Source organism: Pagrus major, chromosome 10 (genome assembly GCF_040436345.1).
Source record: "Pagrus major chromosome 10, Pma_NU_1.0".
Taxonomy (NCBI): Eukaryota; Metazoa; Chordata; class Actinopteri; order Spariformes; family Sparidae; genus Pagrus; species Pagrus major.
This window is the reverse complement of record NC_133224.1, coordinates 10,380,006-10,397,762: the sequence shown is the minus strand read 5'-3', so window position 1 is coordinate 10,397,762 and position 17,757 is coordinate 10,380,006. Positions and strand designations below refer to the sequence as shown.

Sequence of the window (17,757 nt, the reverse complement as noted above, 5' to 3'; positions counted from 1 at the left end):
CTCTATCCATTTTCTTCCTCTCAGTCCTTGGCCTTTCACACAAACCTAATTCCTCTCCCTTTTTTTTTCTAGAATTTCATGCTCCCTCCATCCATCCGTCCCTCCCTCCGCCCACCCCCGCTCTCCCTAACTGACTGCGCCGGCTGGTGTATTTTTGGCAGAGTGGTCTCTAGAAATAGGCTTTTGTGGATGGCAAGGTCACTTGACTTAATTAAGAATGGCGAGAGGGAGTCAGAAGTTCACTTCCTATTCTCTTCCTCCATTCATCCGCCCTTCGCACTCGAGTGTCTTCGCAGGATATGACGGCGGTGGCGATACAGTAGAGAGGACGTACAATACGGTAATTGCGCATGGCAATCACCCACGAGCCATTATATTGTGCACAGGACTGTGGAGAATCAAAATTCAGGTCAAGCCCACTGAAGAGCGACAGAGAGAAAAAAGAGACACATCTGTTTTTTTTCCATACTTTGCAATGATAATGACATTATTGACATGAATAATGCAATGTCTGCGACAACCCTCCTTTTTCCTCTTCTTTTTGTATAACCCAATGATTTTCACGCCGCCACAGAAGCGTAATGTTCTGTCCTCTGGTTCACTCTACTGCAAGAACATTATAATCTGAGATGTTCTCCGCTCTTCTCAACTACTTTTAAGGACATTTCTCTGTCCCACTCGCCATCTCATGGTTTGAATACTGATTCCACGGCGGTACCGTTCGGTCCTTGCATCTTTAGAAGTGATAATATTGATGTCTGATTTTTTTTTTTTTGCCCCTTCTGCCTCCTTTTCATACCGACAGTGACCCAGTAGTTTAATTGCCATTGTCAAGGGAGACTGTAAAGAGGGTCATGAAGCCTCCAGTGCATCATCCTCCTTATTTGGATGCCTCCACTCGAGCAGCTGGGGGGAAACATGGGGGTAATGAAACAATACGCACACAATCCCACTTTACCCGACAAGCACTTCCTGTGCTTTACCCAAATCCCCTCGTACAGCGCTCCTGCTTCTTTTTAAATATTTGAGAAGTTTGTTTTTCCGCTTGTAGATTTGTCTCCTAACACCCAAATGACAGCACTGTGTGTTTGTGTGTGTGTGTGTGTGTGTGTCTGTGTGTTATTCTTATGTTTGCGCCTCTTTAATGCATGGTAATTCACTTTTTGGGGCCATTCCCTGCACCTCTAATCCAAAATGACACATATTTCAAGTCTATAATTTGAGTTATTTGTGTTTATGTCAACGATCGCATCAATGCAAATTGGTCCCGGCTCATATGTAAACATATAGCACAAGTTTCCCGTTTGCATCTCCGCAGCATCTATTTGATTGAGATGCTTCTTGTCCAAGAGCTCTGTGCCATTTATCAAAGTTACTGCTTGAAAGGGAACGGGGAAGCTATTTCTGCAAATAAATTTGACGCTGTATTGATGGGTTATGGCTCGAGTTTGATGAGGATGTCTGTCAGTGGTGTTTCAAATTGAATGCGATCCTCGCCGGCGGTAATACATCTCAGAATTACACATCTATTGATGCAAACAATGCGCTGGAAAACAGTAATTGTAGCTCTACAGATGCAGATAATAGAAATGAGCAACAATTCAATAATATTATTAGTATGCATGGAGCTGCACGTGTGTCTGCTTGTGTTTATACACTTAATTTAGCGTGTGTTTTCTGTCTCCTTGTGTTTAGGAGATGTACTCCAAAGGTATGATCCTGGCCAGTGCTATCAGACAGGTGCGAGGACTCGGTGACAACAAGTTTGAGGTAGTCACCTCCCTTCGGACCTTCATATTCCGGGCTGAAAGAGAAGGTACAAGTGCATCCTTTACTTTTATTATGCTTCGTTTGCAGTCATTTATCAGCTGTTCTCTTCTTTCTGCTTGTCAGTCGGCCGCTGTAGCTCTGACCGTCTGATTTCCCTGTCCGGCCTTGTTTTTCTCTCCTGTTTCCCTCCCTCACTCTGCATCACTCTCTCTAAAAACGCCTCATCTTCCATCTTACCCCTGTCTCTCTCTTCTTTCACATGCGGTTTTCTCTGACACAATTTTCTTCTTCCTGATACCTGCTCTCAAAGTAATTCAGTGTGATTTAGGGTTTTTAGCATGATTCAAAATCATTTTTGCAAGATACCCATGTGTAAAACTGGCTTTCTTGCAGAGTGTGAAAAGGGAAGATCAATTCCATGTCTGTGTTTTAAGTACAGAGTTGGGATGTTTAGCCTAGCTTAGCATAAAAATTCAAGTTAAGCTTGAACAGTTCTCCTGGCTCTGTCCGAATACAGTTTCCAAAATTGGAATAGATCGCTAATTTACATGTATTTGGAAACTTTTTTGGTTTAAAAATAAGTTGCATGCTAAAGTGTTAGCATGAGCTTACAAACAACAGCCTCACACAGTGATTGTGTGCTAAATAAAAAAAAAACATTTTGGGAAATACTTGTATTTGCTGTCTTTTTCAGTGTGGGATGAGAGCATTGATACTACTCTCATATTTGTATGTAAATATGAAGCTACTACCAATAACTGGTCAGCATAGCATTGAAGGTCCTATACTGTAGAAAGCAAGATTTCCTGTCTTTTTTGTTTATGAAGCAGATCTAGGTGCTTTTTATAGATACAGTGAGACACGCACGCAGCGCTGGATTCAGGATGTGCTAAGTGTAAAGACGAATTAGAAGTGTTTTCCGTTGTTTACCTGTTGTATCGGTTCAGGTACCCATTGTACAGAACAGCAAGGGTAAGTTGTAGTGGTTGATTTTCATATTTAAAGATCGATATCTAAACTCAGTAATTAACTCAGTAACTCAGTCATATGTAAACTACGACTATGTGCCCAAAATGCTACTAACAGGGAGCTGACATCGATGATGCCGCATGTGTGCAGCTTTTTCAGCTCTTAGAACAGCAATGACGCTGTATGTGATGTGTGTGTAAGGACTGCGAGGTACACCACAAACCTTGTTAAGCATCTGAGATTTAATCATCATACAGAATATGATGAGGTTACGCAGCAGCCGTCTTAAGTAGAGGAGAAGAGAGGTGCTGCTAGGGCCAGACAGACGTCAATCACAGAGTCCTTTGGCACTTTGAGGCATTATTCAGCTACAGAAAGAGAGAGAGAGTAGCTGTTGGCATCATTCATCACTGTCACTGACCGTGGGAAAGTGAAACACATCTGTCTAGGCTTCAGAGTGTGTGTTGATGTTTTGACAAGTATCAGTATTGTATTGGTACTGGCAATACCAGCCTGGGTTTTACGTGGTATCGGTTTGGAGGTATCGCACATCACTAGTCAGCTAGATGTTGAAGGAATCCAACTGAACCCTATGGGCTATACGAGCTATGTGTGCAGTGGTGATTAGGGAGATCTTGGTGGCAGTAATGACTTCATGTCCCCGTCTGAACCTATGTTATTAAGTCACTCTAAAAGGGACAGAATGTGTAAAAAAATCTCAAATCTCCCAGGAACTGTCCTTAAAATGTCTTGTTCTTACTTCCTCTCTTCATCCCTCTGTCAGACAAAACGAAGTAAGACTCGCCTCTTATCGTCTTTCAGCTGGAAGCTTTGTCCGTGTCGGCCTTAATGAGAGGGGAAAGACACACTTACCGCTCCTTACTTCCTGCCTGCTTGATGGCAGTCAATTAGGCAGCTCAGGTCAAACTGCTCATTCACTAATCGAGGGTCCGTTTCTGGGGTCAGCGCTGGGCCGCCCTTTGATTCGTGTAGATGAGTGAGATGGGAGAAACTGAGTTTTTGAGAACGTTTGATTGTGAACATTTGCGAACATGTTAGAACCAGACAGGTATTAACGAACAGATCATTGAGACCTCAATGCCAGTTATTGACATATTGACATCTGCCGAGGAGGGAAAAGAATGATCAATATTTGACCTACTCATCATTGGTATTAAGCACCGAGCTCAACTGGTCGTCTATTGATCCATGCCCAGTTAAAAATACATCAGAGAACTTTATTATATTATAATATGTTAGTGTTTAGCTTTTATTCAAAGCTCCAAAGATACCAAAAAATGAATCATTTACAGCAAAGATGTACATTATTTACCTCAGTAGTGAACATTTGCACCTACACTTCAGTAAAAAAAAAAAACAGTCCTTCAAGACTGCAGCGGATGATTTTGATAGAACTTCCACACATTTATATAAAGTGCAGTTAAGTGAAATACAACTAATTGTGTTGTGGAGCTGATGCAACATGCTAAGTACGGATTTGTTTGGTAACACTAGTGGAAGAAAGTAACTAAATACATTTCCCTGAATACTGTACTGATGAGTTACTTTTATTTACTTTTTCTGCTACTTTGTAAGGGTAACTCCACCAATTTGACACGTGTGTTTACAAGTCTTGGGGAGTACTACTGCATATGTGGCATATGTTTTGAAACGGAAGAAGAATGTGGAATTAAAAAGGTGATATCTCTGGTTCTGCAACCAACAACTTGCCCTTTAAACTTTTTTTCCCAACAATCTTCATCACCCTGAGCACCAGCGGCCATCCGTCCTCTCCCTGTCCATTCGGTGCATCATCATATCAACGACTGCCAGCTTTTTTTGTCCGTTTATGAGTCGCGGGTCCTCAGCGGCATCATTTATCACACTGTCTGCCAGCTGATCGTCATATGTCACGCTCAGCCTTCCTGACAGGAGCTGGGAGGGGAGAAGGCTGTGTGATTTGGAGGTGGCCTCTGACCGCCTGGGATTGTTGGGAAGCCTCTTCCAGAGGTGGCTGCCGCCGTCAGAGAAGAAGAGAGAGAGAGAAGGAGAGAGAGAGAGAGAGAGAGAGAAGGAGGAGAAAACTTGGCCTCATCACCTCATGCATCTTTAAACAGGCCCACTCGCCTTGTGGCGGAGAGTCATCAATCTTGGGGGAAACACATGAGAACGAGGGAGACATGAGGAGACAGAGGGAAAGAAGGAGTAGGTTAGTGAAGTGGAGGTAAGGAGCTGCTGGGCTGATGCAGTAGGGGTGAAAGGGGGGAGAAAATGGTCGAGTGATGGTCAGAGGAGTGGGCGAGAGTGTTAAAGACATCCAGGAGGGATGCACGCAATCTCTGTGTGAAAAAGCAACAGAGAGGTAAAGGCGGAGACGGCGGGGAGAGATGAAAAGGGCAGAGTGAAGATGGAGAGAGGGAAAAGGAGGGGAGAGAAGTGAGTGAATAATTGAAGGCCACCGGAGAGAGTGTGCACACAGCTGTCGGCTGATTCTCCACTTGGTCCGCAGGTGGCCTCTTCCCTCAGGTACTGTCAGCTTGAGAGAGGAGCGATGGGAGGAAGGAAGGCAGGCAAGGGAGAGAAGGGGAGCGGGAGGGAGTGATGGGGAGAGTAGTGGCAGTGATGGGGGAGAGAAGAAAGGGAGAGGAAAGGAGAGTTTGGCAGGAAGAGACACGGCGGAGAGTGATGGAAAATGGTCAGGACAAGAAGTGGAGGTGTGGAGGGGATGCAGACAGATGCGCTACAAGGGGGAAGAGGGGATTTATGGTGTAAAGAAATGTTGATGATTTGTATTCTGATGCTTTGGCAATTGCCTTTCCACAAGCTTGCTCCCTAACACATGTTGGTTCAGTTTGAAATGACAGGAACGAGAGTTGTAGAGAGATGTAGAGAATAAGTAGGCAGAACAACAACGAGGTTGGGAAGAGGCCAGAGAGAGAATGATGGCATATATAAAAACTCAGGAGGACTTAGAGTATAAACAGTAGTAAATATTTCACCTTGCATTACTTCACATTTTACAACCTACTGGCTTTTTAAGTCTTCACTTGTCTGAAACCTGCATTGATTTATTTTATTGGCCTCTTGAGGCTGGACAACCTTTTTAAGCACAACACTGACACATTATCACCCTTATAAAGTTGTTATGGTGTTAACGAACAGTTGTCCAGCCAAACATTATTTGGATTTGTGTTCGTGTTCATCTGATGAGTGCACAGCACGTCCAACATTTAATCTGCTTTTTAGCTCTGTTTTGGTCTCCATCACCTCCTGAGGGAGATATCGGACTCCTGAGCAGCTAAAAACTCCATCGTTTTCACTGACTAGCTGCTAACTTCGTCTGCTGCTTTGTGCTGCGCAGGTAGCATACACTGAGTTTCTAAGTCTGTTCACTTAAAGTTGATGGGGGGGCTAGACTGAACCAAAATGATAAAAGTTTGGGCTATAAAACAAAAAACAATGAGCTGAAAGATACTAAAATACTCCCTGCAGATGAGTCACCACTGTCGTAAACACAAATCTGTCAGAACAATGCTATGTGTTGTGAACATGTATGTAACGCTGTGATCCTACCCTCTCACTGAAGTTACATAGTGCAGAAGACATCATTCAACCTTTTACAAGACGCTGTACCATCAACATGATTTTGAAGCGGTTATTTTAAGGTAGAAAAGTTACATAATGTTGCTTTAAGTGATTCTCACTAAAGATCATGCACTTCTGAGTACTCAAATTATGTAAAAAAACACATTTCCGATAAAGTCGCTGTGAATTGAATTAGTAGAGATGTATATAGATTAGAGATTTAAACAGATACAAAGTATACAGGTCAGACAAAATGACAAAACAAAATGCAATTGTGTCCAAATAAAACATATGCAGAAACCAATGTGTACTGTAACCACGGTAAATGTTTAGTTCCGTGTTGTGACTGTATGTTGGATTGAGGGGATTGAAATGAGAGAAAACAAAGCAAGTGACCACAATCCCTCTGCTTTGTGTATTTTCTCTCTTCCATTTCTTTTCTTTTTTTTTATTCCCGTTGATGGAGACCGCGTGGGCGGCTTCTAAGATCTCTGTTGAGCGCTGAGTGGACCTGGCTCTCATCTCATCCACTTTCAATGAGGATTATCTGCCTCTCTGCTCGTCTCTCTCCGTGCAAAGTGGAATAGTCTTTCAAACACACGGCTATACATATATCCCTTAACAAGCGATGAAGCTAGATGCGGCTGTCAGGTTTTAGTGGAGGAGAGTAGCTGTGCATTCTTTTTATATGCACGCAGAGGTGAGGGCATGTTTGCCTGCCGAGTGAAAATACATTTTGGCAAGCAGGCTGGCGGTTCATGTGCGACACTGTGTGCACAAACAAACAAACAAAAACATATATCATATGTAGGAAGCTTTCAGGCGCACAAGTCAGATGCACATATGCTAACACGCAGGCGTATAAAGGCACTGCCACTGTTTCTCTCATACCCTCCACCTCATTCCCTGCTCGAGCCCTCCCTGCCGCGCTCAGATTGACAGCTTGGCCGAAGAGGAGAGTGGAGGGAGTGAGGAAGGCCCTGAATAAATGAACAGGCAAATAAGTGAGTGCAGGACAGGTAATGGTACTCAGAAAGCAGGGTGGGAACGGAACAGTAAAGGCCAGTGATGTAAAGAGCAGTCAATAATTGAGTAGGCTATTCATTATTGAAACCAGCTCTTTGTAAATTCATAAGAATCTGGGGGGTAAGAAGACCAGAGCTGAATTTGGGGCCAGACAGCGGATACAGTATTTGGGAGCTCTGTGGGGGGTTAGTGTGCGGAGGAGGCGGATACTCAGAGAGGAGAAACTTTTCTTCAGAAGTGGAGATGTTTGGTGGATGCTCTTTGCATGCAAGGTCAAAGACGGGTTTGTGCTGGCAAAGTCTGCGGGAGGTCGGGAGGTCTCAATCAAGACGCTAATTAAGGTCAATTTAGAATAATATCAGGTTGACGGTGGCCACAAAATGATTGACACGCGAGTGAAAACACCCTCCCCCCTCGCCCTGTCGGCCTACGGAGTGGTTTGAGGACACGCCAGGAGTTCACGCAGAGGGTAACACAAGCTCGCAGTCTGGAAAAAAAAGAGAGGAGAGTTTAAAAGTAATGCGGGTAGCACACATGCACGATGATACTCATGAATCGGAATGATTCTGTGAGATCTGATCCAGGTTGACCTGAGGATAATGAGATCCAAAACACATTCAACCCAAACAGACCCAAAAAAAGAGATAACATCAAGCACAAAAAGAATACACTTTGTGAGGTGTAGGGCTGCAGATAAAGGTTATTTTCATTATTCATTACTCTCCTTGTTATTTCCTTGTAAAGTTTTGTTTATAAAATGTCCGCAAATAGCTGAGAAATGTTAGAATTTCCCATAATCCACAGAGGTAATTGGGTATCATTGAGGGCAGCACGCAAAATCCTTATATTTATTAACAGTTATAGGCTACAAGCTAAATATGTGTAGTTTCATCTCAGTTATCTAGGTAATGAGATGCCCAGTGAATCCCTGTTTCACCAGGTCAGTACATGGAGTTCTTTACCGCTTCACTCTGAAATGCTTTGAGCAGGACACTGCTTCCCTCCCGGCTCCGGGCGGATTTCTACTTTAGATGAGCTGTGGGAAGAAAGTGAAAAGACGCATTTCTTTCCATTGCAGAGATCAATAAAATATCACAAAACAATTATTCTCTCTATTCTTAAATTGGCATGCTTTAACAGTCTAATTTGCGTCCTTAGCCTACACAGCTAAAAGTACAATTGATTTTGGCGGCGTGATTTGTGTGGCGGTGCTCTTTCCTCTTCTGGCAAAGAACCGGCCCATAATAAGCATAATAATGGATAATAGAATGAAACTGAGAAGCGACTACGACAAGTAAAGGCTTCTTCTTTGAACCCCAAACATCTTAATTGAATACACAAGAACCGTTCCGATATAAAGGCATCAAGTCCTCCGTTAGCGGAACAATCATGAAGCTCCTCCATCCTGCTGTTTGCTCAAATTCACGGGTATCCAAAAATACACTTCCTGTCTGGCCACAGTAATTTTCCCTGTTTGTGTCCGTTTGTATATTTGAGAAAAGTGTCAGTCATTCTGTCAGAGGATTGTTTTTTGCCATTTTGCTTTTCATGATGAGTTGATAGCTGCGCAGGTTTGAATTGAAGTGCGTTTACTTTTCAAAAACTTTGTTGTTTTATGGTTTGTCTTTTTTAGACAAAAGGCTTCCTTGTTCCCTGTTTTTCAATTTGCCGGTCCGTCCCGACTGATTGCTTGGTTTTCATATCAGTTTACAGAGTCTTTTGATTCCATTTCTCAGTATTTTTCTGCCTCGTATTGGACTCTTACCACAGTGGGTGCTGTATGTGTGCGCTCGTGTGTGTTTACAATCCTCTGGTATCTCTTGTGTTTCCACTTTGCTGGCTTTGATAGCACAGTGTCTTGGGCGGTAGGGGAATGGGCTTTACAGCGCCGGCTTCATGTCTTCTTTTATGTCCGTCTGAAAAAGTTGTAGAGGAAGATATCTGAGAGGCCTTTGGAGTGCACATCGTTTGAATGTAAACCCTGGATGGAACATGATGCGGTGTGCTACACTTGAGCCATTTAGCTGCTCGGTAATCCAGGGTGATTTACAATAAGTAAGAGATTCAGCGTCCTGTTCAAGGACAAACTATTTTTGATGACACAGAACATCTAAAGTGTCAGTCATCGGACGCTCCTCCGAGCAGAGATTTTCCGATCGTAACTTAGTAATCATAACTGAGCACTGAAGGCATGGATTTCTGTCCACTGGCGAAACAATACTCTAAACACAGACCAAAAGTGTGAAGAGTGGATTGTAAAGAAAGTGCGTCTTCCTGCTCGTTACGTTAGCATGTCCAGCTAACTAGCATAACTAGCATTACTTCCTAGGCCAAGAGATGGCATATCATTGAGCTACCTAATTATAAAAAAGTCAGATCGACACACTGTTTTCAACCAGATTCATGGAGCTAATGCTAGCTTGGTTAGCTGGCTAGCTACAGTCGATAAGATCTGCAATCATTTAAGCCCGCACAACAGCCAAGTCAACAGTTGCTGTGACCACAGTGACAGTTGCCCATTTTTATCACATAAAATTAAAAATGATCAGAAATTAATGAAATTAATTGCTCAGTGAAATGTATTCACACCTTTCTTTGACTTTGCCCCTTCGTTTACTGTTGAGGGAAATGTGTAAATTCACAGAACTGGCTGTGTCTCATTTAGCTATGTTTTTTAATTATATTTTAATTAGGCGGTGTATTTCACTTAAATTATCCCTGCCACATCTTGCTTGAGGCTTGCAAAGCTCAGAGAGGCAGCTATCTATATCTTCACTGCTAGACTTTGCACTTTTCAGCTTTGCAGGATATTTCTTTTCCAGGGGCTAAGTTAATTTTCACCAATCGTAGCTCATCCTGCGATTCAATTTCTTTCCTTTCTGACTGGAATTTTCTGTATCAGTATGCAGTGGAGGTTTAGCGGCTAACAAGCCAGATTAATTCACTGAAGGGACGCAAAAATGATGAATTAACAATATGAATCAAAGACTCTAAGATGCCCTGATCCTTCTTTATCTAATTCTCTTTCCGGCCCTTCTTGCTGTCACTCTCTTTCACACAACCACACTCGTATCCACACGCACTATCTACCTCTCGTTTTCTCTGTTTCTGTCTCTCACTCGTGCATGTGTCCACAGGGGAGCGCCAGGAGTGGATGGAAACTCTTCAGACGGCCACGCGCCCCCCCGCCTGCGGCTCCCAGAAGCGCTCCGACAGCCTCCCTCGCCCCTCCTCCACAAACAAGCGGGGCTTGCTGGAGCTCCGCGGTTACAAAGGCAGAGTGCTGGCGTCCCTGGCGGGGAGTAAAGTCAGGCTCTGCAAAACAGAACAGGTACTTCCAACACCGCTGAGGCTTCCTCTCTACAGGATGACAGCTTCCTGTTTGAAAAGGGGGAAGATAATAATCACAGCCTATTGAAGCAGATAAGGCAGAGATGGAGATGTTCATGAAAGATATAGAGAGGATCATGAATGTGTAATGTAAAAAAAGTAAATACATGTGTGAAAAAGCTTCAGGGTGCACTGAGATATATTCTGCTCTATTTTTGGTCGGTACAAGCTCATGCTGGTGGGTGTCGCCAACTTATTTATGCATCTTTGTCGACCTGACACGCAAGTACATCTATGACGAGTGCCCAAATAAATGCATAGTTAATATTAGGGATGTTAATGATTTAGTTAGTGACTATACTATATATCTTTTGGTCGATATGGTGCTTTAGTGGTGATTTTTTAAAGCTTTCTTTGGCTCCTGGTGCAGTTGCTTGTTCCCTGCTCCTACCATCAACTTTAAAAGTTGTGTAGTCAAGGCCAGTCAGGCAGCAGCACTATAAGTGGACGCAATTGCTCCAGCCCCATTTTGCTCTCTGTGCCAAATCGCCCTTTGTTCAGCCAGAGTTTGTTGCCACAACCCCACACAGTAAGCACCAAATGCTCCCCTGTCAGCCCCAAGAGACCTCAAGTGATCCTCTGATGGGCCGAGTGGCAGTTTGGTCCATCCATTTGCCCTTTTGCTGGCCTAAGTGCCCCTCTAGTTAGATCATTACTGCTCTGGTGTGACCTATCGGGCAAACATTACCCATTAACATTAACTTATGTCCTGTGCCGCTGCTGGCTAATACCTCCCAAATCTCTTTGATGTAGGTAGCAGCATCGTCTCTCCTCTGGCACCACCCTCAGGCCAAGTTTTGTGTTTCAATTGTCAATATCGAAACATCAGATTGTGACTTTGAGTTCCTATTATGAGTCAATCTCCAATACACTTGAATCCCGTGCTTCGCGTAATGCAGCTCCAGAGGGTCTCGCATTCGATAGCAACATTGCCTTTAGCAAAGTAGTCTTTCCCTTGTTCATTCACTCAACTCGTGTTTTAGTCTTTCACTGTTGTTATTCTTGGATTGTTATTCATCGTGAAATGGCACACAGCCTTGGTTCGCTGTTTGGTGAATGCATCTGTTATTTGTATTGTTTTTTATTGAGAGCGTGACGTGTGGGTTTATTTGTAGGTTCGAGCATAGTCTTTTTAATTCCTCTGCAGTCATAAAATCAGCCCTCACATACAGCAACAGACACGATAACAGCAGATTTGAGGATAAACATACACGTTTGCACAGTGAAGGTTTTTTGACAGGAACATATGCAGGAATGTGATTCTGCTTGTTATTTTCAGAAAGTTTACACCAATTTCTCACTCGCAGTTTGAATAATGCAGACAATTTTTGCAAAATAATATTGTTGTTTTTTCTATATTTCATTATATTTTAGCCCATTTTCACTTCTGTTAGATCTGCACTTAACAACTAATGCAAGCAACTAATTAGGTATGCACAAACATTATTTGTCTAAATATACCCAGTGGTTAAATTGAATATTTATGCAGTAGATTTTTGGGCTACTAATCATGGTTTTATTTCCTATTTTGAATAAGCGAGGCATTTAAGTTATTCCGATTGATATTCTGATGAGCTATTTCTTGTTGTGTGGCACATTTTTTGTGACCGCAACCCCTGAAATTTTAAGTGGCCACCCTCGCTTTAGATGGCAAGAGCTAAGAGAAAAATAAAACTTAAGTTTCCACATGTGGTCCAAAAAAAGGTTAGTCCGGTCTTAACCTCAGGCCTCCGGCTGTTTTCTACCTGTGGGTTGAAATCCTGAGCTTTGACAGTGCTGCACCTGCCTTTTAAACTTTATTCCCATCACCGCCGACTTCATGTGTGCTTCATAATTCTCGAAACTGCTCCGTGTCATATTTACTGTCGGGTATTCTTCGCTTGTCATGTCTTGTTTTTGCAACTTCCAATGAATTTTTACAATCTTTGAGGGGCCACTGCAGTGATTTAGTGTCGCAGTTTCATAAATCTTTTGAGAGACTGCACGGTAAGTTTGAAGCAGCAGAGGACCAGATATCCAGACTTTAAGTCCCGAGTACCCAGGCTCCGAAAACACTGAACCTTCAGGGTAAACGCTCATGTCTTTGAAACTCTGTGTCCCCAATTTGAAACACAGGCTTTCCATAAAAAAACATTCATAGGCCTCAATCCCAAGATGAGATACTACTTAGAGGAATACTTACACATTATGCGAAATAGATAAGAAAATTAATACCATGCTCATGTTTCTGCATTTAGTAAGACAAGAGAATTAGGAGGTAATTAGCTAAGCTCTCTACACAAATAGAAATGTAAAAAAATGACTTGTTATGGTTTTTCAGGGAGCTAAAACCTCAAAAAACAAGATACAATATGTTAATTAGAGAGCTTTAGTGGTGGTAATAAGTGTATTACTTAAACTTAATCTAGCTCTTCTTTCCTCTTTCAGTTTTTATGCTAAGCTAGGCTAAGCTGACTGGCTTACAACCACAAACATGCCGTGTTTACATCACTATTTGAGTACCAAATAAACAAATGAGTTACAACATGTTAATTAGCGAGCTTTGGGGATGCTGGCAGTCATATTTTTTCATTTTGGACAGAGCAAGGCTAGCTTGTCCTCATGCTAGCTAAGCTTACAGCCTCTTGGCTTTAGCTCGATTTATACATACGTTATATTACATACAAACATGAGCGTGATCTTGATCTTTTTGTGTAACTCTTTGCATAATGTTGAACTATTCCTTTAAATCACTTGTTTTTCACAGGCTGCGTAGTAAAAGTGGACCTCCCTTTGACATACTGCTGAGGTATTAGCATGCTTATTCAAGGGGCTTTGTATTCGTTTAAGAGATCATTCAGATGAAATAAGTAAGAATGGGCCACCTGTAGAATTCATACTAAAAACAAAATAGAGGGCAGCATATTGCCAGAATAACCGCTAACTGCTGCTAACTGTAGCTGCCCTTAGCTGAGTTCAGTTAGCCAGGCAGCTAGCAGTTCAACCGGGAGCTCGAGGGACCAGCGGAGTGTTAAGTTTGTGTTTACACGGCTAGCACAGGAGCTTTAGAGCAGGACAGGCTGGGGCTAGATGGGCCGAAAAGTCAGAAAAGTCCTTTAACTAGGCTACTTAGTTAGTATTACTTCTACATACTCGAACCCTCCTAATGATAACTTACATCTTTACATTAACTGCAGAATAAAGAGGCGATAAGTTTTCTTTTAGTCAGAGTTTCTCTTGAGTCTTCTTATTTCATGTGAGTCCAATTAAGTCCTGATGGTCCCTGCTCACGTACAGAGACTGTGTTCTACTTCTGTCTCAGCAGCCAGATATCCTCTCTGAGATGGAGAGATACCTCATACCCAGTGATACTATTTCTTAAAGTGCCTCGCACGTATTTGTGTGCATATTTGATAATGCTACACGCATTCATCTCATTTCCATCCCTCCTTGGCTCTCATTTTGTTTCGCCCGCTCTTTTAGTTTTGCTGTTTGCCTTTCATTATTTTCTTCATTAGCGTGAACAAACATCTTTGTTAGAATTCTCTTTTGGGTATCACTCCATGTCAGCACATTTCCACTTCCTTGATCTGAGACAGCAGGAGAAACGAGAGGGAAAGAGAGAATCAGAGAGAGAACAAATTAATTGTATTATTTTAGCTTACAAGCTAAATCCCCGGCATAAATGCGGCAGCAGCGGCGGTGCATTTCGCGGGAAGGAAGGGGAGGCTGCATACGAAAGACAGGGGAATAAGGGACAGACACAAAGAGATAGAGGTAGTAAGATGAAGTGAAAGGGATGGAGGGAGCGCTTCGGTGCGAGAGGTCGCATGAGTGAGAAACGAGCGTTGGTGGTTTGTAGGAAAAAGGGGGGAGAGTGATGGAGAGCGAGAGCGCATGGAGGGAGGTAGACCGTTGCCCCGTTCAAGTTCAGTGAAGTGGAGTATTTAATCTAACATGATGAACGAGCTATTGGAAACATCATCCTCCCAGCTCCTCCTTCACCACCCCTACCCCATTTCTCACGGACCGTAAGCCCTGTGATGAAGCTGTGTTTAAGGTCATTTAAACACCAAGGTAAAGAAAGTCACTGTGCAAAGTGTGTCACACATGCACGTTTACTCCGAGAATGATCTCCTCGCCATGGGCGGCGTCCTGTAGGCAGATTGGTACAACCAGGGTAACTTGTGTCATGTCCTGTCATCTCATACATCACTGGTGCTCTCTGGTTTGTGTTCACTCAGGAAGCTGAAGGTTTGATTGATCGTTGGATGATCACATTTCTTGCTGTTAGCTAGTTTACTTCTAGGTCAGTTGAACCCAGTAAAACAAAGATGTTTTTTTCGCTCTCACTTTAATTCCTACTTAGCAAATGTTACACATACAGTAGAGCCTGCTCTGGTGGGAAAGGTACTCTGAGTATACAATAACAGCAAGACTTAGGATTTAATTAATCTCTGCTTTAATTAAATCTCTTTCTCATTTGCTCCTCTCAAGATCGTCTTTGTCACAATTAACATCATCCCGAGACTGCGATTTCGTAGAATTTGTGACACAAGAGTGAGTCTCGTTTCGCCAAAGCCCTCCTCTTGTAATGAGTTGTGTTCCTTTCTGCATACCTGATGCAGCTAAAAGATGATCAGCAGGTTTGAAATAGCTTTGCTGTACTGCTGTATGTGGCACGTTTTACACCTGCATTAATGTACTGAAACAAGGTATTAGCACAGCAGCGACAAATTAAAGTTGATGTGGTGAACGTGTTCGCTACTAAAAGTTGCATGTTCACACTTCTAGCTCACATGGAGAAACATTAGCATTCATTAATTGAGTTGTGTTTCTGTTCATCTATAAATATGAGTGCAATATTCACTCTTCTTTTAACTCTATTTTGGTCTTCAACAACTCGTGAGGAAAAATGATCTGGCTCTTAAGCTGCTAAGTGATCCACCATGTTCATTAGCTAGTTGCTAACTTTGTCTGTTTGACGTTTGGTGTAGGGAGGTACGGTAGCTTTTTTACCTTAAACTGAACTGCCCTCTGTTGGAAACCAATGCTGATTGGAGCATCAACAGTGAACCAAAACAGCAAAGACGTAGTCTGTTAAACCAAAACATTGAGCTGAAAGAAGCTAAAATCACCTCTTAAAGCTCAGGGGAACTGCAGATTTTGCTGACAATTCTCACTCTGCTAAATTCTATATCAGCATGCTAACATGCACATTATAACAATTTTAATATGCTAATGTTGAGCAGGTATACTGTTTACCATGTTCACCATCTTAGCTTAGTGTTTTAACATGCTACCATTTGCTAATTATTGCTAATTACCCATGTTGGGACATTAACCAAAGGATAGACCATATTCACCTTCTTTCCTCTGAAGTCACTTTCAGGCTGGGAAGTTAAAATGTACTACTGCTGTATTACAGGTTACAAGTCCTATAGATGCAGGGAATGTGACAAACCACCATAATTTTACAGCTTCTCGATTGATCAGCTACTGAAAAGACAGTGGATAATGAAAATTCAGAGCAACATCTGGCCAACTTTCAGCCACTTCCTAGATAACACTACTGCTTGATAGTGTTACATGATACGATGCGAAAGCCGTAAATTAACTCTCAAATATTTAACGCGCATGTTGGAATATTAAACATTTGCTAATGTACTGGATGCTAATGGTAGCTGTTGTCTACCAGTAGCTAATGGGTCATTGAATATGTTGTTTACCTTGAAATAAGGCCTGACGTCCCTTCTAATCTGTCGCTGATTATCCTTTCGATAACAGCATTCGAGCTTCCCACCCCGTACGTGACATCAGAGGAAAATGGCAGCCGTGTGAGTATGGTCTATTTGACAAATTTGACTTGCTGGTGGAACCAGAAGAAGAGTCTTCAGAATCACCAGAGTTAGTAAGATTAATCTTCTGGTACATTTCAGTCTGGACCAAAGTGGCGGACAGACTTGCCAACACTGACACCCTGAGAGCCCTGCTGCTTGCAGGCCTTAAAAAGTATTGATTAGTGCATCGTTAAATATAAAACCAAATTTACAGTTTTACTTGAACAAGCGTGTGATTCATGCCAGATCCAGCCAGTTTGCTGTTAAATTAACTCATTTGGGATTAGAAACTCAAACTCTAGACTTTTTATTTAAACAAACATCACTCGGCTAAGCTCACACTGAAGCAGCAGTCGGACTCATAAAGTCTTCATAGCCCTGTTCCACATGCACAGTGAAGTTTTATGAAATATTTTCGAAAAGGAATGACTGGCTGACCAACTCAGTGACTTTAACTGGCTGTTGGCCGTAATCTCTTCATTCAAAAACACGGCCTTCATAAATCCTTTTTTGTTTTTACCTTAACGATTACAAAGCTGCGGGTTGTTTGTTTGTTTAGTAAAAGCGCGCTCCCTTTTGTCTTCTCGTCCACTAACATAGTTAGTAGATCCTCGCCGCCCTTGGCCTCTCCGTCTCACTGCACGGGGTTGTAATAACTAATCACAAGTCTTTTGTCTCCATTGAGTGTGCGCTCTCTTAAACCCACATGCATGCTTTTAGAGCATCTTGAGCTGTTGAGTGGACATGGAATTGGAGATGGAAGCAGAGGCCGCCTTTGCTTGTCTGGCTTCTTTTTAGAGCCCCTCGGCGCTGAGGAGTGACTGACTCACGCATTAAGAGGTTGGAAAGCTTTGAAGGAAATTATAATTGGATGTATAGCTTGAATATTCAGAGTGGGCCTCTGCTCAGCACTTACCGGGTTAAGGTTATTCATTGTAGCTGCGAGAAAAATTCATTTCTCTCTCACATTTTCATCACAATGTTTATGGGTTGAGAGTTGATGAAGTTTGAAATTTTTAAGGTGGACAAAAAGTGCATAAGATCGCGCATGTGTACCAGCGTTCGCCTCAGGGCCTTTCCCCCTCTTCCCCCAATAAGCGCCATTATTGCCACCTACCCCTTGGCTGTTGTAATTGGGTGAGTTATTTTTACCTCTAATGCCTTCCCTTCCTCTCCCCATCCCTCCCTCGCTCCTTCC

At 42.6% G+C, this 17,757-nt stretch overlaps 1 protein-coding gene across 1 annotated transcript in view; it reads left to right on the top strand.

The window, feature by feature from the left end:
- arap2 (ArfGAP with RhoGAP domain, ankyrin repeat and PH domain 2) overlaps positions 1-17,757 on the top strand; it is a 119,288-nt gene that overhangs the window by 17,601 nt on the left and 83,930 nt on the right. Inside the window, exons 8-9 of the mRNA XM_073475204.1 lie at positions 1,696-1,816; positions 10,488-10,681. Of these exons, the coding sequence (XP_073331305.1) occupies positions 1,696-1,816; positions 10,488-10,681 (315 nt within the window). The remainder of the gene's footprint in view (positions 1-1,695; positions 1,817-10,487; positions 10,682-17,757) is intronic.